We start from the raw sequence: 22,695 nt of genomic DNA on the forward strand, positions 1-22,695 counted from the left end.
ACATTCACACTGTGCATCTATGTGCAGCACTTTCTCTATCACACATCACTCACACACTGCTGGCACAGCTGTCAGGGGCAATTTGGGGTTCAGCTTCTTGCCCAAGGACACTGACGCATGTGGAATGGGGATAGACAGGGATCGAGCAGACGACCATATGGTTGGTGGACAACCCGCTCTATTACCTGAGCCGCAGCTGCCCCAAATATAAATATTACATAAAGTTGTCATGAAGCAACCTGCCGCAAATTAATTCAAACACAAAAATTTAGGCCAAAATTAAGAAAGGGCACTAAAAGTGTTGCTCGATGTCTTTGGGTATTTTAATATAAAACTATACATCATGTTTTTAGAAGATTGTCATATTATTTGTGCGTAAACTTTTTAACCATACCTGTCTAATGTAGTCAAGTCAAACAGCATCAAATGAAGATACTGCCTCAAAGCACAATCTACAATGTAATTATTTAGTTGCATTAGACCACTGTCCTATAAGAAATGTATAAGTTCAGCCGGTACCATTTGTTGAAGTACATGAACTCACCTACCAGTACCACAGAATACCTGACCATTACATACACCTTCCTTCCATTTGTTCTTCTTCTTTGTTCAGTTTATTGGCGGGTGGCAACCAACCTCAAGGTGCAGTATCGTCATCTACTCTGTTGGTGCACTGTTGCACGATGGACGGAGCGAGCCCCTGTTCCATCCCCCCCGTTCCAAAAAACAATTTGATATTTCTGATATTAATTCCTTTGATATTTCCATTTGGAGACTTGCAACTGAAGTATGCACTCATTGGCTGTTGCTGTGCACTTGGCAGGAAATTGTCTCGGCCATCAACAAGTGGCTTGTGTTTTCTCGCCTTTGATACTTTGGAGCGATGGGTGCAGGAGATTATTGGAGAGTGGACCGCCCGCAGTAGCTTGTTTTATTAGCCTGATCTTCTAAATGCAAGTCTTAAGCCAAGTGGAACAGGCTCCCTGGGGCAAACAAGGAAGTGAGCCTCACAGGGAGCAATTAACAACACAGGAGCCTTTTTCCTTTTAAAATACACACGACACTGCTGTTAATGAGGTCCACTTCCCCCATTCGATCACATACCGTTGTGAGAATACAATAGGAATCATTTCTTTGCAGCAATTTGATACATTTTCGCTGTACAATCCTCGCCACTTTTGTTGTGGGGGCCATTTCAGGCTTACTCCCGACTGCGGGTGAATAACAATCAGGCAGTATGTAGGTCAGGCTCTCTGAGAAGTCGTCCCTCCGTCATACCCTCCACTCTGCCTTTGGAGCCCAAGTCGGAGCATATGTTCTCTCTCGCTGTTCGTCATCCATCTAGACCTGCCGGAGTGTTTGATGAACACGTGACTCGTCTCACACGCGAGCCTCATTTACACGGACGTGTCATGATAAAGAGTCAATGAGAGCGATGCAGAGAGACACAGGAGGACCAGACTTTAAAATAGCTAAATAAAACTTTAATAGGTCTAATTGCGAATGTACATAAATTGCACAGCCACATTTTTGTCAACACAAATTTCTCTGTACATTATTGTTTTGTCACCGTCGTCAAAGGAAGCAGAATCCAGCAAATACTTTATACTTTCAACATACTTACAAAAGTATCTTCTACAAGATAATAGAAAACATACAACATCTTTTACTCTATTTATAGCTTTATATTTCTGATTGATATTTTTGCCGGACTGGCTGAAGTGTGTGAAGCGCGAGCTCGCGGTTTTCTGACTCATAAAACGGAACTTGGAGGGGAAACATGGGACAAGTGATCCGATGGCAGAGAAGTCGTATTAGAAACCAAACATTAGAGTGGGTCCTTTACTTTGTGGAGATGTGTTGATTGTGGTCGACATTTGTATTATTGTACACTGCAGTTTATAGCAAGTCTTTGTAACTTTTACTGAACCAGCACCAGGCTTTTCATTCCTGTCATTCTAATCCATGCTACTGTTTTAGCTAAATGCTAAAAGGGCTAGTTTTGAGTTTAGCTGTCTAACAGTCATTGAAAATATTGAGATATTGTAACCGTAGGAAAAGTGGAATCAATCAACCCTATACCGAAAGATGTATTTAACATTTCCAACTGTTTAGTTAAATACCTGACATGGTTTATCACTTTCAATAGCGTTCAGCTACAATGCTAAGCTAAGCGCTAGCAGAGATTCATATTAAACCTCGGAGCTCGGAATGACGCCACAACCGAATAACCAGAGTTGATGTTTACGTTAGCCATCTAGCCATTGTTAGCAAAACCAGTTTATAATAACGCATTACGCAGCATGTCACGCTTACTGACACCGTAGTAATACGTCCACCGTCAGTAATTGGACAGTACTATGTGTACGACATATTAAATGACAGAAGTGCGAATAAACGGTAAAAAACTACAGCTTTCACTAATTTTGATACACGGAGCAGCCATCTTGGATTTCTCAGTCAGGGGTGGTGAGGTTCCTCGGGGGTCTGTTATTCTGAAAAGAAATTTGCTCACCACCAAAGCAGCTGCTAAAACCCGAGCTAAAGAGCAATTAAAACCTCTGAGTGACGACTGCGGGAGGAAGAATGTGTCATTTCTTCTGTCAAAAGTAACATCATCTTGCTTTAATCTCTGCAGTTGTACAATATTATTTTAGGACTGGATGTCAGATATGAGGAGGAAAAAAGTCCCGTGTGATTTTTCTTTGTTTGTTTCTACTCAAACAGGAAAAAGCTGTAAATAGTTCTCTTTATCAGATACAACGGTCTGTGATTGAGCTTTATCAAAAGTCCCTTTCTGCGGGTTTGAACTGTGTTTTTCTTTTTAAACACCTGAAACCGGTGCTGTGCTAAAAACAGACAAATCTAATTATAAACACCAACCACTGAACGTAAAAGTGCATAGAGCCAGACTGAGGAGAAATACAGGATTGTGCTTGTGAATCTCATCCAGACTGGACTCGGCTCGGCCTGGAAAACCAACGAGGAGTTCTCCGCGACTTCCCGAGAGTCGAACCCCTACATAACCTTTATTTTTTATTTTTTTTGGCTAATGATATTAAACTCTAAATACAAAAAAACAATAGCTTTAAACAGGGAGAACACTGAAAGGTTAAACTTTATAGTTCTACCCAATGAGGACAGATGACCGACTGAGCTAATCTGTATTTACAATATCCATAATGATACAGCAGAGTTTGAGCACAAGATACATTTACAAAAAGCTCTGTTTAACGTTAGGTAAAAATAACGTGGGCATTTTTATTTACACATTCCCAGGCTGTCCTGCCTCTTCATACACTCATCTATCATATGTTCACTATATATGTCTGCAGCAAACCATTCATCACCACCACCACCTTCCAATTGGCAAATAAAAACAAAACACAATGGTGATACCGATGCAACCGTTGGCGCTAGAGCGAGGATGAAGCATGCAGAGCCTCACACCTGACGCATATATTCTGTTACAGGTAAGAAAACTCCATACAAAAATATACAAAATAAAGACGCTGCGATGCGGTGGCGTAATGACGAGAGAGATCGGAAGGACTGCAACCCCACGTTAAGACCAACTGTGAGTCTTCACATTCAGAAGAGTTTGGGGGGGATGAGCGAGGGCGGGGGGGGGTGAATAAGGAAAAAGAGCCAAAAGAGGAGAGGATGATGCCACTAGGAATAAGAGTCACAGTATGGATGCAGCATACTTCATTACCACTGATAAACAAAGCAGTTAAGAGGGGAAATGTTGCGGGAGGCCATTGTAACAATGACTCACCAGTCCAGTGTATAGTATGAGTGAGTGCGTGGGAACACATCTCTCAATAGCTCTTGTGCTACTGAAGGAGGGAGACCACAACCCAAATCACCACCTGGGTTTAACCGACCTGCGTCTTTAAGAGCAGTGGCGAGCACCGGAACGAGGGACCGATCGCTGCGGCCGGAGCTGTACAGACATTTCTTTGAGGTGTAGCGCAGGAACTGTGCGTAAAGGGCGAAGCATCGTGGGCAATTTGGAGTGCGGATCAGTGGACGGTGCTGATCGCTGCTCCGCGTGGTCTCCTCCTCCAGGGCTCGAAAGCACGCTACACACTACAGTCTTTCATCGTCACAGAAGAAAAATAAAACTCCTAAATAAAGGGCTGTTTTTATATATTTGAGGTTATCAAATATAGGTTCATGTGTGTATACTCTATAGAAGAAAAAAATGCATACATCTATATTCAATTTCATCAATATAGTATCACATAGAATTTTTCTTTAGTGTTCATTATACATTTACGTGTGTACAATTTATTTTTCCACAGTATTTACGTTGTGCCTTTTTTTTTTTTGCAGAAATAGAGGAGCTGCGGGAGAAAGTCGAGGTGTGTTCCTTACTTTAAGGCGTTTCATGTACCAATAGCCTTTCACAAAGTGCACTACATGGGGGACGGAGGGGCGGGACACAGGGGCAAGGAGCAGGAACACACCCGAGGAGTGAGGAGGGAAATAAAGAGACTAAAAATATCTATTATTCTTTTAATTTCTATTTGGTTCTTTATAAAGAGTGACTTTAGAATAAAGCACTAGAGAGTAATCCTCTCAAGAAAACTAAAACGGTAATCCTCAACGCCTGTTATTGTTTATAAGTACGTCCACTTGGTCGTCGAGAGGGAGCAGAATAAAGAAAGAGAAAGAGAGGAGGAGAGGAGGGTTGCTAGGGCGACCGTGTCTAGCGGCCGTCACTCCGTGTGGTTATATAGTGGTTTGTCCCAGGCGTAGCGAGGGCTGGAATTTGTCCGAGCGACCGCACACATCCGCCGGCAAAGTGTGAGACTGATGGACAGCTTTACAGTTCCGTATGTACACGCTCCGCTCCGCCTCCTCTGGCCGTCACCCTCGTCACGAAGGCCGTCTGGTGATCCTGTTTCCTTTGATGATCTGTCCATCACGCTGCAGCCCCGCCTCTTCTGGCTGGCCCCTCAGAGCGATGACCTCACGTCGTGTCCGAAAAGTGGAAACGTCCTCTAAAAAATACTGTCTGCTTTTTTAAAAACACACACACACACACACACACCTTCAAACGGGCATGCATCCATGCACGCACAGCGGCGTCCTGTCGGTGAATGACTGTACACTCGCAGGCACTCGACACACACTCTGAGGGTGGGGTGGGGTGGGGGGGCAGATAGCGGTCTGTCTAGCAGTTGCTGCTGTTCCTGAACTCTCCGTTCTCGGTGATCTGCAGTTTGGTGGGGTTGGTGGGGGAGATGCCGTTGCGGGTCTGCATGCTGTAGCGTTCCTTCAGCTGGGTCAGAGTGCCCATCAGACGGGCATTGGTTGCGTCCAGCGACGCTATACGCTTCTCCTGCAAAACACACACACACACACACAGTTAGAGAAACATAGTACCGAGCCTCTAAAAAGACCGTGATCTAAATTTGGAGACATGCCACAATGATCTGTTCCTCCTCAGGAGATTTAACATTTCTAAAATTCTAATGCTCAACCTGTTTTACTTTATCGTGAGCCTTGTTCATTAAAACCCCTGAATAGCACGAACTAACTGTAAATAGCTTATTATGTGCGCCAAGGAGATTGTGTTTTCACCCGTCTGTTTGTCCTTCCTTGATGGAAGGATGTGGTATGGGTGAGGGAAGGACTCATTAAATCTGGCTACAGATCCAGGAGTAACTTTTTCCCTTTCTTTAACATGGCGAGATAAGGTGTTCTTCAACATTTGCATTTCCCACAGAAAAAAAAAACGGACATATTTAGGCAACTGAAGGCAAACTTATGAGTGTGTGGAATCTTGTGTGGCTTGATTGAATTGAAGGGGACTTTTGGGCCATGGCAGAGGTATGTGCTCGAAATGCCAGTCTGGCTTGAACTCCTGGAATGATTCCATGAGTAGGTGTGTGTTGGTCATTAACACACCTTTGTGGAAATTTTCATGAACATAAAAATATTTTTCCATCAAAAGCTTCATGTCCTACAGTTTAAAACCTTCGTGACGTACGTGGCAGCCGTTACAGGGACGTAAGAACCATGCAGGTCTTAGATGAGACCTACAGAAGGTGATGCTACGCTGCTGGATGTTGCCCCTGACAACGACCTGTATATCGACCTTAAGAAACAAGAATTTCCATAGGAACTACTGAATTAAATTTATTAGGTAAAAAATATGCCTGTAAATGCTTTAATGTTAAACTGATATGGTGAATAGAATATTAAGTTTGTGCTATGTCTCACTTCAGTCTCATTTATTCAGATTAAGTTATAACTCTTAAATCAAAAAATACTGAATCTCAATTGTATGAGACAATGATGAAAATAATAGCTGAAACAAAATAATCGCCCCTAATAAATCTGTCTGTTTGAGTTCCCACACATGGCTCACTGTCTTCACTGTATGACGGAGGCTGGCCTGAACCACAGATAATGAGCTTTTCATTTCCATTCTCTCTGCCTGTTTACTGACACGGGCATCTTGTTGCTTTACTGTGCCGTGTTTGTTAGCAGATGCAAAGTCCCATTAGTTTCAGCGTGAAGGAGATTAATCATCCATGTACGTTTGTCTCTGGTTCTTTTTTCCACATGTCAAGCTGCAGCATAGTTTAATTTTTTTTCAGTTCTATTGTAAAATCACTTCCAAGATATAGAGGAAATAGGATCCGAAGAAATCTTTAACAAAGACAATATTCGAAATTGATTTCATTGAATCTATACAAAGCTGCACTGAGGAAGTACAAACACAATTTCACATGAATAAGAGCCACCATGGATCATAGAGGAGCTCCATGTTGACAGAAAAAATAGACGAGAGATTTGTAAATGTATGTTTTATAAGAGAGGGGGAGCTGAGAAATTCTGCTCAGCCATTCAGGCTTGTCAATGCCAGAGTGGAGAGGGCCATGAATTAAACATCTCTTTGTGTTGCAGTGACCCTTTGTTTCCTCAAGCAGAAGACACGAGTGACAGCACACACAAATTTGAAACACAAAGACGGGAACCATATGCAATCTGCAGAGTGCGCAAAGGAAATGTCCTGTCAGTCAGCGTATTGTAGACGGAGGGCAAACTGACCTGTGCATCGATGATTTTCTGTTTGGAGTCGACGACCGCCTGCATGTCGGAATGATCCTTCTTCAGCTCCTCTTCCACCGACATTAACCTGGAGAGGAGATCAGCAGAGTCAGTGATACAGGCCTAATGGAAATAAAGGCTGCATCCATATGACAACAGCTTCATTCATTTCATTCAAACTTCAACAATCTCTGTCCACACATACACATATCATGTGACCACTCACGTACAAAGGGCATGCAAATGCTGGTGTAAACAGGAAGCATTTGGTTGTTGGTTGCAGAATTGTCACAAACTTTTGTCTCAAGCACACATAAACAGTTATATCATTGTAAAAAACAGAATTTGACTGCACAGCTGCTGTAGGCAAAGACAACAGGGTCTGTAATAGTTGTAATTGATTATGTTGCGTTCTACACTGGTCGCTGAGGTGGATGCCGGTTGCCGGTTGCTTTCTTTTCAAAGGGAACATCTGATACCAGCGAAGCGATTGTGAGTGCCTACGTCATCGTGTCCAAAACATCTTAGTTTCTGCCCGTCAAGAAGAAAACTCGGAGCGGGAGTTTTCAGACTACAACAGCGTTTCCAAAGTTCTCAATTTTAGCGCCTCTAAAACTACGGAGTAGTGTGGTTGGCAGACGTATCCGTAGTAACGTAAAACATTGTAGTGTGGATGTGGATAAGTCTCAGAACAGCTGCATTCCAACCAAACTCATTCTTCCCCACCTGCTGATGATGCCCTTCATCTGCAGGTCCTTGTCATCCTGCTGTCGGCGCAGGCGCTCCTCCGACTCCTCCAGCCTGGCCTGGTACTCCATCAGCACCTTCTGGGCCTGCTCGTCCTGACCCTTCAGCCGGGCCTCATACTCCTCCAGCTTCTGCACCGACGCCCGCAGCTTCTCCTGCAGCACCGCGATCTCCTGCTGGTACTGAATAAAGAAGCAGAGAGAGGAAGAAAAATCATCAGCGCCATTGTCATTACCATCTTGATAATCATTTTCATCATCATCATCGTCAACCCTATCAGCAGGCTGCCCTTCTTCATTACCATAGCTGACATGAAAGAAAAAAAAAAAAATCTCTCAATCAGGTCGGAGATAACGTCCTGTTCCCCATCATTTATTTTCTGAATAGAGAGACTGCCTGTCTCTAGGAATCACAGAGTTCATTTGCCAGCATTTCTTAAGAAAGCACTAAACCTGTATGGCTGCACCACAAAACTAAACTCTGCTTAAATGGCTCTGATGATCTGTTCGGAGGTTAAATAAAAAAAAACAAAAAAAAACTGGAAGATAAGCAAGGAAGTTTAGAATGAAGAACAGCACGAATGAGTGAAGAAGGGAGGGATGGAAGCAGTTGGAGTCTAGTGTGTGAAATAAGCTCTGAAATCTCTTCCTGACCTCTCGCTGGACCACAGAGAGGCTTCTGCAGTAGCTGTCTTAAAGCGGGGGGGGGGGATGAGAGGAGGAATCAAATGTTAACTGCATTTTCTCCCAAAAAACCCATGTATAAATATATATAAATAAAAACATCTTGAGGTAATAGTATCGGATGTTGGGAAGTATCAGTGGAAGACCAGTGAGAGTGATACACATAGTTACACTAGACTACAACATCCACGCCAGTTGCTCTTTGAGGTGGTTCTTAGTTCAATGTTAACTTCAGCATGCTAACAATAACAGTTCTAACATGCTGATGTGTGCATATTTCCCACTATTTAACTTCACGTTAGCATACAATAGCCTATTTGCAAAATGTCTTTAGATGCCTCCACCAGGGGGTTGTTGTTTCCATGCTGTTCGACTGTGTGTTAGCAGTATTCCCCAAAAACGACTTTGGAGCGAATTTGATAAAGGGAGAGGATACAGGATTTTCTTTTCACTTTCTGTCCTATTGCGAGATTAGCATTAGATTAGATTAGCTGTGGCGGAGGGACGAGCTCTCTGAGTGACCTTCTAGTTTGACATGCATTTGTTCATAAACCAACGTCGGAACAAATTAAAATGCTTTCAATCCTCAAAGATAATACAATTAATCATGAGGGTCATGAATGTCTGAACCAAATTTCTTGACATTCCTTCAAATGTCATCAGGTGTCAACCTCATGGTGGCATTAAAGGAGAGATCAGGGGCTTCATCCTCTGGGTACCATGAATGTCTCCATTAATGTCTTCATGGTAGTCCATATAAAAGTTGTAGTTATTAAATTTGGACCATGGACTGTACTTAAAGATGGTCGACATGACGTCTCCACAAAACTGAAGCCAAATCATCTTGAACACCACCTAGTGGCTGGCTGCAGTACAGGTCATAAAACCCATGGATGGATGGATAGTGGAAGTGGAGATGTGTTGTCCATCTTTAAACGCAGTCTATCGTCTGGACCAAAGAGGTGGACTCTCACCAGCTACACTGCTACTATGGTAAATAGTCTTATAAGATCATTATGCTTTGGCAGAGTACGGTCACTTGTCAAGTATTCAATACTCGTCTCTTGGAATTGCAACTATCAATTTGACCGAAAGTCTCCTTAATTTTTGCTAAAATTAAAAGAAACATTATGATCAATACTATCCATATATAACAGCATTTTTTTTAGACTAAACTAAAACTAAACAAAAACCGCAATGACTATTTTATCCGTATATTATGCCTTATTATTCATCAATGCTGAAGCACATAGTGAAAGACAAACAATCAGAGCGCCCTGAACAATGGGATCCAATTACACAGAGTGAGGAAGCTGCCGGGATCATTTATCTTTCCCTGTCACCTTGTTTAGCCTCGTCACTCTGCTGCCCACCACTGGGACATTCTTATACCATCACCCCCCTCCTCCCAGGAGGAAGAGTGACCTCAGAGTGGTCCTTCTTATCGTCTTTAGTCTTCTCTCCATCTCTAATATCCCACAGCTCTTGTCACTAGGTCCCCTGAGAATGAAGGACATCTACTGTATCTGTAACTGCCTTTGATCTGACCCTTGTTCCCTGCACTGCTCTCCTTCAGATGCACAATACATCGCAGTCTGCACACTGCCACTGTCTCACCCTGTGTTCTCTACACCTGGAACATAGGTGGCCAACTCGGGGGGGGGGGGGGAACAACAAACTATAACAAATATATTTTGGACAATATAAATGTTCGTGGAAATTATCATAAGCTTCTTTGTCGCTTAGTTTGACTTAAATATTTTAATTTAGGTAGAACATACCCCTAAACTAACTTTAGAAATATTAAATAATAATACAACAAAAAGAGCAATACAATATGATGGTAATTAAAAATCTGCAAGTTAATTGTCCCATTATTCGTATTAATTGTAATACAATTTATGTATTTAATTGATCTAATTTACTGAGCTTTTTCCCATTAAAACATAATAATGGTAGCATAAACAATTGAAAATGTTGTGTAATCTTGCAGAAAAATTTGTCTTTTGTAATCATAGTAACAATTATCCTCTAGCTTTGTGAAGAATAAGATGTACAAATAGAAAATTCAAAGCACAAAATTGTGTTTCATATAATACATTTAAACACTTGAAATTTAAATTTCAAGCATTATTTTATGCTGACAATGTCTGACTTTTGTACTGATAATAATTTATATTTCGTCCTGATGTCTGAAGAAGACAAACGTGTACCTTCATTTGTAATAGATCACTGAATGTACGCTGTGTATATATAAATGAATTTGGATGTTTAAAATGCCTCCAGTGGGGACATGTATTGTTGAGACTGTTTCTAAGCTGCTGATTTCCAATCCTCCTCTTGTTGCTGCTCGGCTATTTTAAGGTGGCCGTGGCTTCTTTTGGTGAGACGGAGGTTATTGCCTTCTTTGGTTGCTCTCCCTCACTGGGCTGCTGGCTTCCATAAAGCATGGAGTTACGTTAGGATGACAGGTTTGTGTTCATTACGGATAGAGGAAAAAAAAAAAAAACAGGGAGCATTTGGCAGCCAATAAAAGCAAGGAAGCGAAGCTGAGGGTGAATATTTGTAAATGATGCTGAGAAGAGAAGCAGGGAACGTAAGCAGAGGAAGCAGCAAAGAGCTTGTTCTCTCGCTCTGTTTCTCACATACAGAAGATGCAAAGCACACACACACGAGCTCAGACATGTCTGTGTGGATGTGCTGCATGTGCATACACACACACACACACACACCTTCTATGGGTAATTACGTTCATTCCAAATATAGTAAGAGGGGCAGAAAGGGGGGTTTGGGATGTGTTTTCAAGATAAAGGCTAAAAAGTAAGACGTGAGCTGAAGTAACAAGGTTAAAGGGATAGTTTACAGAAAAATGGAAATTCACTCATTATCACCCCTATGCCGATGGAGGGGTGGGTGAAGTGTTTGAGTCCACAAAATACTTTAGGAGTTTCAGGGGTAAACAGTGTTGCAGCCAAAGGGACTGCTTCATCAGACGTAATTAAACAACAGAGAAAAACATAAGATGCCTCCATACTGCTCATGTGGTGTCATCCAAGTGTCCGTAAGCATCAACATTCATATTTGACTCAAATGTCGTCATTTACACCATGTTATAAACCCCTTCTGGAAGTAGCGATGCTAGCGGACGTAGCGATGCAAACGCACACCCCACGCGTGCCCTTGGGCGAGAGCTATGCGGTTTTCGGTGAGATGATTAACGCACCTCCAAGGAGGATATCAGAGGATACTTAGGCTAAAAACATGGTGTAAATGACACCGTTTCCAATCGAATATGAATGTCGGGGGCTTGTGGACACTTGGATGACACCACATGAGCAGTATGGAGGCATGTTGTTAAAACACTTTCCCCCACCCCTCCATCTGCATAGTGGTGAGTGGATAATGAATGAATTTTCACCCCTTTAAGAACATAATAATACTTCTTTAAGTGTGTAAGTCCTCCAACTGCAACAACTGGGTGATTCATGGCTTAAGCACCAATTGTCTCCCTAGTTACCTCCGTACGGTGGCTGCGATGTCTCACACAATCACATAAAAAGAAAACACAACTGCAAAGGCCACAACACAACTGCAAAAGCCACACAACGGAAGTGAGTTACAACGGATCTTGACAAAGAAATAGAGTTACATTCTGTCGTCAAGTTGTTTTTCTTGCTCCGGTCAATTGAGCCTTCGTTTGTGGAAAACCTGGTCAACCAGTCGCCACTTAAAATTTGATGCTTCTCTATTTGAGGTGTTACGGTACAGGTGCTTGGAGCACCCAAAAAAGGAAGAAAACACTGGACTCATGCATCCATGACTTGACGGCAGTTGGTAACAACTGTGTTGTGGCTTTTCGAATGTGGTGACACTTTGTGGTTGTGTTGTGGCTTTTGCATTTGTGATTTTTGTTAAATGCGCCTGTGTGATAGATGGTCAGGATCCAGATCGGGGGGTGAAGGCAGGATTTGTTTTTCACTTTCTTTAACACTGTGAGATAGGGTATTTTTTCAACATTGATTTCTCAGAGAATAATTCAGGGATATTGATGGAAAAAAAATCTGGCCACTTAAGGGGACTGATATTTATGTGTGTGTGCTATTTGATACTAATAAAAATCTGGATCAAGTTAATTTGAATGGGGTTTCATAAGGGGACTGCTGGGCCTTGGCATGTGCTCTACTGAGTGCCATTCTAGTTGTTTACTCATTCCAGGTTTACATATAATAATAACCTGTACAGCTTTGGAGTTTGGTTGAATTAAAAACAAGACATTCGTAATCATCTCTTTAGTCTGTTGCATCTTTCACAATTTTCTGAATTTTAAACCACCAGATGATTCATCGAGATAATAATCAGCATGATGTTGAAAGTCCTGGTGGTGATATTTAATCCTGTCTGCTATATTTAGCCTCACAATTATGTCTGCTGTTATAACTGCTTTCTGCCATTATTGCTGTTGCTATGACTTTCCAGCAGCTGATAGCCACAGTTCGCTGCTGGCTGTGACAACAGCCAAACAACATCACTGATAAACAGCTTCAACATCAGTGAGAAGCCAATTTCAGGGAAATTGGAGATTAAGGTATTAGGGGGTCACATGCAGAGTACTATATATCCTATTTACCTCAATGCATATATTATAACTTTAAGTAATAAGGGTTGGTCTCGCCCTTGTAAGGGACCTCAGGGAGGGCAGAGCTGGAATAGATACAGCAGATAATTAGAGTGTTTTAAGGGAAGGGGGGTATATGAGTGAGCTAATGAGAGGTAAAGAAAGGAAGGACAGTTCAGTTGAAGCATAACGGCTGCAGGTAGGGGCGGTCTGTGAAGAGGAGGCATTGGCAAAAAGGTCAAGAGTTGGACGAGGAGGCAGGTTACCTTCTCCACCTGAGTCAGATCCTCTCTGTTTCTCAGTGACTCGGGCTCCATCCGCTCATGGTCTAAATACTGCACATTCATATTCAATAGCCAGGCTGCTGTGCGGTCCAGCGCACTTGGGTTCACAGGGGAGGGGGCCTATAGTGAAACCAACACAACATCCACACACACACACGCACACACACGCACACGCACACACATACATACATACATGAGCTGAGTGCAAGTGACGGGGGGAGCAGGGGGAGCAGGGGGGAGGCAGGTTGCAACAACAACAACAAAACAACAATAGCACAGAAACAACAGAAATCAGCTTGAAATGCACCAACTCATCTGGTCTGAAAGCAGCAGGTGGGATGGAGAACACACTCCTGTCGTCAAGCTCACACATGCAGGGCAGCACAGCACACACTTTGAAGCCCTGATTTCCATGTGTGTGTGTGAGTGTGTGCGCACGAAACCAGCCTGGAGGCAGAGACTAGCAGCTAATGTGTGTGTGAGTGTGTGTGTTTCTATCCGCCTCATTTCTGATGGATGGTCTTTTACAGTGCATGAGTGGAGACGTAGGATGATTTTATAGTTCAACAATAATTTGCATTAAAGGCTTTTAAAAAGGTCGAAATATCCAAATGTTAAAACGGCAAATGGATAAAAATAAATGAAACTTTGTGTCGGCCCACACATGAAACGAAACTTTACAAAGATGTTGGCGTTAGTACCATGGCTACTGACTAACGTTGAATGGTTGAATAGGATATATAAATCTGCATTTTAACTTTTATATATTTTACCTATAACCTATAAAACTCTAACTAAGAAGCCAACACCATATCAAATGTGCAACATGAAAGTTAAAGCAAACAGATTTAGTTTGTTGATAAGCAGGTTCTTTCTTTTTTTTTTTACAATTAAATCTTTCAAAAAGTGAATTATCTGTGCAAAGTTGTGCATATTGTTTTTCAAAAGGCAGCTAATTTTCATTTCAGAATATTATGATACTGCTGAACGCTGCTTGATTCATATCAGCTCAGTAAGAGTCTCTATTGCATTTGACATCATTTACAGTCGAGTTTCTCTCCGAGCGGAGAAGGAGCAGAGGAGACAGGTTGACAACTTTTGCAGACGTTGACCAAAAAAGGAAAAAGAGGAGGTCAGGAAAAATATCAGCATTTGTTAATTGTGCACAATTTGGTGAGAGTGGATGTTAGCAGTTGTCGTGGCTACAGCATTAGCAGTTCTTCTGTTGTCACTGCCAAACGCATGTTTCTGGCACAACAATCAGCGTTGCTTGCTGCGCCGGTGTCTTATACCTTTTTTACACCTTTATTTAAAAACAGGTAAACATACTTAAAAAAGGCAATTGACTCCTTTCCCACTGACAGTAGAGGAGTTTGCCTCGCTGATGTAATCCATTGCCATTGCAAGAAAAAACAAACAGATGCTGGTGTTTTTTTGGACCACTGGAAAAGACGCTTTTCAGACTTGCTAATTTTGGTTGATGCTGGACAGTATCAGCAAAATCACTACGATAATCACAGTAATTACAGATTAAAACCTTTTATTTAGTTTCCTATGTTTCATATTTATACTTGCACAAAACACACCACAGCAAATTCCGTGTATGTGTAAACCTACTTGGCAATAAAACCAGATTCTGAGTCTGATTCATCCCTACAGGGAGGGTCCCACAACTCAAAGTCCTGGGCTTGGTGCTTAGTGCCCTGAACATACAAATTAAATGAGGGTGTGGTACCCTGCTGTGGAGTATGGCACAGGGAGGAGACCCAGGCGAGATGGAGACATGCAGATGCCCTCCCCTTCAGCCTGTCACCAAGGGCAACCATTGACCAGTTTTTTTAATTACAACCTTGTAGTCCTGACCTGCCAATACTAAACACTCAGCAGCAAAGTCATAAAAGAGAATGCTCCCACTGTGACCACACACGCTAACACACACTCTGCACCAATACACTGACACAGTCATGTACTGGATCTGTTCAGAACCATGAGGGTCTAGTTTTTCTGATGCCTTGCTGGCACATATATCCCTTGTTAATAAAATGCTAATTGTGCCTACACCCTCATTCTCAGCCCATTAAACTTGACCAGTAAAACAGTGGTAAAGTGATGAGCTGCCTGTATGCAAATTACTGTCATTACATGCACAATGACTGCAGTTCATTACATGCACAATGTGCAGAGCCGAGGCCGCCCACACAGACTGTCCTCAACATGCTATGAGACAAATGGGCACTTTGTAAGAGAGACTTTCTCTATCAGTGAAATTTCAGGTGATTATACAGACTAAAGCAGCTATAGTCGACTGTCTGGAATCATAAATACCAGCTTCAATAGACGTGAAGTTAAAGATGTGTAGTGGTGTGAGCCCCGTACCTGTTTGTGCTGAGCCCTCTGCTTGGTCTCAGGACTGTCACCTTTGGAAGAAGAGGACTGCTGTCGTAACCGAGCACCGCTGCCGGGCCAGTCGGGGGATGATGTCATCATGCTGCCAGACGAGGGCCGGGGGTAGGGTCCGCTGTTTAGCAGATTCGGCGGGGTGCGGCCCCGAGTGATGCTCTGAGGCGGGGGCTGGTCTATCCTCCGCTGTGGGCCAGCGCTGTTCTGTCTGGGGACGGTGGGCTGGTGCTGCATTTCCGTGAGGGATAGTTGTCGGCGGTTGAACTCGCCCGAACGCCTGGCGTACTCGTCCCCGCTGCTCCCCCCACCACCGCCTCCACCATGGTTCAAGAAGGCGTGTTTTCCTCCTGCGGGTCCCTCCTCATTGTTGCTGTGGGAACTGACAGAACTGTGGCACTCTGACCCTGAGTCGGTCATTCCGCGCGGGGAGACAGGCAGGCAGGCCGCCATCTGGTAAACTGGATTCTGGAAGGATAGGGGGGCGAGCAGTTGGGCGGGTCGACCTGGGGTGCTTTCTGTTCCTGGGGTGGTGGGGGTCTGGCCTGGCCTTCTCAAGGTGGGACCTCCCAGGATGTTGCCTTGTGGAACTCTGGCTGACCAGCCACCACCAGAGCCTGGGCCTTCACCCAAAGTGTCTGAGGTACAAGGACCCGGGCCACCTTCCAGACTGCGTGGGTCCTGGAGGTCCACCATGGACAGGCTTTTGCTGCCATTTGCCATGCCCAGGTCCGGCTCGTTGGTCTCAGAGTAACTCGAGCTGCGTGCTGGGGAGGGCTGGATCCCTGAGCTCCGTGTCACAAAGAATAGGTCCTTGTTTTCTGGGGTTGGGGAGGGTAACCTGGTAAAATCAACCAATCTGAAAGAGAGAAAAGGGATCCAGGTTAAACTCTCAGCCAATCCCTGATTGATCACTTGTTGATTGAAAGCTTTGTAAGCCTATAGGGGACTATACCAAAATGATAATGTAAACTTGAAAATGAAAAAACTTCCATCGAAAGCACTCTTGCAAGAAATGTCACTATGACATGGCCAGTAGGGGGTGCTGCTGAACTTGGCGTTATCTCGAAGTCACATGATAAGAGATTGTCTGCTGAATGTTAGCATATCTGTTCTGTTATTTACGCAAAGGTGAGCTCATCGTTCTTATTATCATATGGCAGCGTAGTTCTCCTACATGCTTGGAAAGGGAATGGGGGAAAGTACGGGGCATTCAGTTGGTTACAATATGCAACTTCACCACTAGATGCCACTAAATGCGACACACTTAACCGTTAAAGGAAAGAATCCGTGGTCATCTTCCCAAATGTGTGATTTTGTCAGATAATTTATTCGTCACATCTCGCTCATCTCATCCCTCCGTTCCATTACCCTTCTCTCGTTTAACTTCTTTCTACTCTTCCATTCTGCTCAATTTCTCCCTTTTTCTTTCTCCTACTTTGCATGTCACTGGTTAGTGGATGAGAAGCGATTAAGTCAGAATGGTGAGCTCATTCCAATGCTGTTTCAGACCTACAGCTTGCTGATGAGGAAACACACACCCACACACAAGCACACACAGGTCAATATGTGAGCAAACAGTGGCTGTGATAAAGTAAAGCAGGTCGGCTCTGACACATGGTCACATGGGGACATTACCTAATTAGTTCAATTGATCCCAGCCCCCTGATGAGCATAATGATCCCAGCTGTCTGACTCCCGTCCTGTTTCTCCCGTTGTCTCATCTTCCTCTTACATGCAGCGCATACTCATCTACCTGAGACTTTCTCTGACTTATTATTCATATCTCTCTCCTCCTTTGGGTCCCTGTGCCTCTATGTTAATCTTTTCTAAGTTTCACCTTGTTACTGTTCTGCCAGGGAGTAAGAGGACAGGAGATAAGTGAGATAAAGGTGCCATCCCGAATGTGTGTATTCATCCGTGGGGGAGTAAACGAGGTTTCATCTGGCAAACAAGAAGGGGTGACACTCGCCTGACAAACATGAACCCTCAGCAGAACTGGTTGGTGGCGCAGGAAAACACACTAGCTGATTTGAAGAACAATGGGTGTAGAGTATCAGGGTTGACTCTACAACGAGGGAGGGTCTTAATCTTTTCTGCAATTAGCTAATCGCTACATCGCCAGCAATCAAATATGCCCAGAGCCGCCTGCTGACGAAAGCAGTGGGAGCAAAAGCTGAGAGCAGAAAGTGGCCCTGGGATTTATCTGTAACAGATGCTACATGAACAGGTCAGCTGTTCCAAGACTTCAAAGTTTATATCATTTGGAGAGTAATGGAAAAATATCTATAAATCCTTATACCTGCTTTATTGTCTTTAGTGATAAAGGGACATTTTAAGGTCTTTTAGTTTTTTCAGGACTGATATTTTACATCATCAAAAATGACCTGCTGAGTTTTAATTTAGGTTCAATTTATATTTACTTATACTTATATGTATACTTTGAACTACAATAATTGACACCAATGTCAAAAGCAGCAGCACCAATACACTGGACATCAGCTGCTGATTTAACATTTCCCCTGATCCGCACCAAGATTTAATGGGTTCTTCCCTGACCCATAACACATCCTTCCACTAAGGTTTGAGTTTTTGCTGCCTAACAAACCAACAAATAAACAAACACGGGCGATTTCTTTGTGTGTATTAGCTGAGATCTTGAATATTTCTTACCCTGAAAGTTCATTGTCTATGACCATCTTCTGCAGACCAGTGGAGATGCTACAGCTCGCCTCGGCAGGCGGCGATCCCATTTGCTCCGAGGACAGCCCGGGTGTCATCTGGACACTTGACGGGTTGGACAGAGCTGTGTTCACCTCCCGCAGGATCCTGGGCAGAGGACCCAGCTTCGAGGCCGCACTCTGAAGAGAGTTGACAATTGACAGTCAGCCAAATTAAATATAAACTCTGGACCACTTCAGTCGGGGCATTGATTGGATTTGATACAAGTGTTATTTTGATTGAATTTCACATTTGCATATTTTTTAGACCAAGTTATTTTCCCTACACCGTGCAATCAACTCTCTTATTCAGAAAACACACTAAATAATAAAGTAGGCCGGCTTGTGTGATTGACTGGAGTATCAAGCAGACTCGCTGTGATTTCTGAATTATTGAAAGATAAGGTTTAGGATAAGTAGCTGCTCTATGAGGAAAAAAAACTAAACAAGAATCTGCTCTTTATCTAATAATCACAAGCTTCCTATCTGCTACTGAAGCTAATGTCAATGACCTGGTAAACCATTAATATGCTTCGCCCAGTTTCCGAGGCTTCACAGTGCTCTCACTGTTTATGTAACGCAGCAATAAATTATTGATTTCATGTAAGATAAACATCCTAATGTAGTTAAGCATGATTCAAATCCTGTTCATGCAGTTCAACCTGATTATGAATAGAAGAGCTTTGGATCTTTTGTTACTTGTTGGATCCTTTATGAAATCTTATGAGCATCTACATTATACAGTGTGTCATCTCCAGTACCTGGTCCATCTGAGACACCACCTCAGACAGGAGGGAGTGCAGTGTGGACAGCTCCCTGCCGAGGTCGATGTAGCCCTCGAAGCCCGCCGTGTTGGAGATCGTCTCAGGATTTGAGATTTCGAGCAAGAAGCGCTGCATGTTGGTCCACTCGTGCTCCAGGAACTGGTTCATGAAGGACATGTACTCTTCCTTGTTGCCAAATCTGATGTCACAGGGAGAGGGAACACAAACAATGAGTATTGTAGAAGTATCATATCATAAAATCCCGTAACTCTTGACCAGAAAGCTAAGCGTGTGTCTAAACTCACTTGGTGAAGTTGGCCAGGTTTTGGGTGACTTTGGCGATGAGCGTGAGGGTGCGCGCCGTGCGGTCATCGGGATACTCCTGCATCAGATTGAAAAGTGACGGGGACATGATGGCTGGACACAGAAACCGCAGGAACAAAGACGCACTGATCAGACGCTCGCTGATGTCCGGTCGACCCCGGTTGCTGCATTCCTGTCGCCACGACGCAAAGACCTCTTTCAGTTCTCGGGGAAAGACACTGTGGAGAATAAAAGACAGAAGTTAATTTTGAGATGATTAAAACTTATTTTTGATTCATTGTGTGTTTTTAATAACAAGTTCATGGTCATATGAAAAACATAAACAAGCACCGGTAAAGATGATATTTAGAATTATTTCCAGCGGCAACCCATTTCTGTCAGTAATCCCCAGAAGTGTAAAGTAGCAATTCCTAATAACATCATTAATCATTAAACACAACCTGGATCTAGGTTAAGTAGCAGAAAATTTATGGATGTGTGGCTGATTGAATTAATCAAATAAGTAAAAAATAATTATATGAAAGTCGACAGACAGTATTTTATATTAACATATGAAGACTACCTCCTCAGGCAGGCTACAGCAAATATTTAAGGCTTTTGTCTAATCGTTATCAATACATTTAAAGTTTTTTTTCAAAATAAGAAACTCAATCATTGTTTTTTCACAAAAAAAGCTTCTTTAAGGAAACACACATGGACCAAAGTTAGCAGTTTTTGAGAGCAGAATTTGGCATATTTCCTAAAACCATAGTTATGGAACAGATAATAATATCACTTTGAAGCTCTTTGTGCGAGTGAAGGAGTCTTCACTTTTACTCCTAATGCGAAACTTGGAATAAAACCTATTCAATAAATGTTTTAAGAATCATAACTAAATATCTATTACTGAGGTCTTTAAATTCCTCTAAATGAAGCAGATTCTAGAGAGAAGTAGCACAGAAGCATCACATAGCTCCTGAGAAATGCTTTGGAGTGATTGTAAAAAAAAAACATTTAGTAAAGCAATATGTCAAATTCAGAATAAGCTATTTTCAATGTATTGTTTGCTTTTGATTTGAGCGTCTGATGGGATGTTACATTACTTTTCGTTTTATTTCTGCATTTGTCAGTGATGCAAACAACAAGAATGTAGCACTGCTGTGACTGCATTTACATTGTATGCCTGTTTATTTTCTAACAGTACTAACTAATACTTTTGTGTGTTGTGTTGAATGCAATAAAATAGGAACGGCATTATTATTATCAGTTATTATTAGCTACACGACCATCAGACACTACTACAGTAATTGTTTATGTCAGGTTGAATTCCATGTGTCTCACCAGTATGAGTTGATGATTTTGCAGAAGGCCAGCTCACAGCACATCTTCAGGTTACTCTGGTGTTCTGGGAGGTCACCTGACGAGCACTTGGATGGATCCACCTCACAGTTCTCATCTGACTCGTACAGAGCCTTGATGAACTCGCCTGAAAACAAAGAAAGAAAGAGAAGGGGAGGTAAGAAATGAAGGAACATCTGGGCTTTTGTAGATCAATTTCCTTAAAGTATCTTTGAGACAAAAACAGAACTAAGATGGTTATTTTTCCTGTTTGTGATTTGAAGTTGTGTGAATCTGAGCTGGGAGAGAGGTTGTCAATGTCATCCACACTCTGTAGTCAGGCCAAAATAGAAACGGATAGTTATGAAGTTATTTTTCAGAGCAGATCACTCTCTAGTTTGACCTTTGACAACAAACACAAAAAGCTGAAAAGATCCAGAAGCTTCTTGTTCGACTAACACTCACAAAAACAGAGGAACAAAATAACTACATCATTATTATTTCCTCCTTTCAGATAACAGACAGAGCTTTACTGCTACAATCTCAGTGAGTGAAAAACCTGCTATATTTCATTATTCCACTCTAATCAATATCATTGAAATGGGGGAACAGCAGCTTCTTTTGTCCCTAGTGCTCTAAAGATAAAGCTTGGCCGTCCTTGTGTTGCCCCAGTCGCAGTTTCAATGATTCCAATAGTTTAGCCAAAAGTCAAACAACAGAAACTCCAGCGATGCATAATTCACCAGCCGTCAGTATTTCTGTCAGTAAAGGCAGCATTTCTAGTTGAAACGATTGTGCCACACACACACACACACACATACACACAGAACAATATAAAACACACACAGAGCATTAATATTAGCAGCGTATACAGGTGGTGAGTGCCAGGAAGGATGTGTGCCGTTCGGAGATTAAACCACCGCTGTGTACATTTCCGAGTCAGGCTGGGGGAAAACAGCATACGGTGCATACTGATGCTTATTGTTACGACTGCAGACACACAAACACACTGGATCCAACCTTGGAGTAACTCTGTACAAGTGGGAGTGCGAGGTCAAACAGTCAGCTCGTAATGATTTTCTACAAATCTGAGCCTCAGCCCGTCACAGTTGGATAAATCCAAAATCCAAGAAAGACAGCCGCACATATCGTATGTTGTATATTATGAAAGAATTTGGACAAATTGCACAATCATAAAACAGCCTAATATTGTATACAGCAGGGGTTCTCAAATTTTTCTCAGCCAAGGACCCCCTTCAATATGGAAATTATTCCAGGGACGAATCTGGATAAATCTGAAGGCCACAGTAGCAACAATAAATACTAATATGGACAGACATGGATTAACTAAATAATCGAAATAGACAACAAGCATGACTTGATAACAGAATTTCTTCTGAATAGGACTCTAAGATGACGGCCTTCACTCCTTTTCCACATCAATGCTCCACTCACCCAGCGCGTCCTGCAGGTACTTCTGTCCCACCAGTTTGAGGTATTCCTCGATGGCCTTTGTGGCGAGCGTGTTCTCTCTGAAGATGAGGTGCTCGTTCTCCCCGCAGCGGTCCACCTCCGACATCATTAAGTCTGTGAGGAAGTCCTGCAGAAAATGAAAAGACAAGACAAGCACAGGGTCAACTTCCAGTCCTATAATCCCATGTGATTAACCACACTTGAGTTTTATGAAGATATAAAGCAGGAATTTAATGAATGACCATGAAATTTAAATGTGTTCTTGGGAGGTAAAAACTAAGGAATAAGTAAATGAGGGTTTAT

General features: G+C 42.6%; 1 protein-coding gene across 12 annotated transcripts in view; it reads right to left on the reverse strand.

Moving 5' to 3' along the window:
* Window positions 1-3,016: 3,016 nt before the first annotated feature.
* Window positions 3,017-22,695, reverse strand: part of dab2ipb (DAB2 interacting protein b) — a 167,576-nt gene continuing 147,897 nt past the window's right edge. For 9 of the 12 annotated variants that reach the window (XM_034601782.1, XM_034601783.1, XM_034601781.1 and 6 more), the window contains 10 exons: window positions 22,375-22,519; window positions 20,923-21,067; window positions 19,584-19,820; window positions 19,276-19,477; window positions 18,468-18,655; window positions 15,774-16,653; window positions 13,380-13,517; window positions 7,795-7,997; window positions 7,069-7,156; window positions 3,017-5,350 (listed from right to left, as the gene is read on the reverse strand). In XM_034601782.1, the coding sequence (XP_034457673.1) occupies window positions 5,183-5,350; window positions 7,069-7,156; window positions 7,795-7,997; window positions 13,380-13,517; window positions 15,774-16,653; window positions 18,468-18,655; window positions 19,276-19,477; window positions 19,584-19,820; window positions 20,923-21,067; window positions 22,375-22,519 (2,394 nt within the window). In that variant the 3' untranslated portion in view covers window positions 3,017-5,182. The remainder of the gene's footprint in view (window positions 5,351-7,068; window positions 7,157-7,794; window positions 7,998-13,379; window positions 13,518-15,773; window positions 16,654-18,467; window positions 18,656-19,275; window positions 19,478-19,583; window positions 19,821-20,922; window positions 21,068-22,374; window positions 22,520-22,695) is intronic. The other 3 variants (XM_034601785.1, XM_034601787.1, XM_034601786.1) reach the window with 2 other exon arrangements.

This window comes from Hippoglossus hippoglossus, chromosome 12 (genome assembly GCF_009819705.1).
Source record: "Hippoglossus hippoglossus isolate fHipHip1 chromosome 12, fHipHip1.pri, whole genome shotgun sequence".
Lineage (NCBI taxonomy): Eukaryota > Metazoa > Chordata > Actinopteri > Pleuronectiformes > Pleuronectidae > Hippoglossus > Hippoglossus hippoglossus.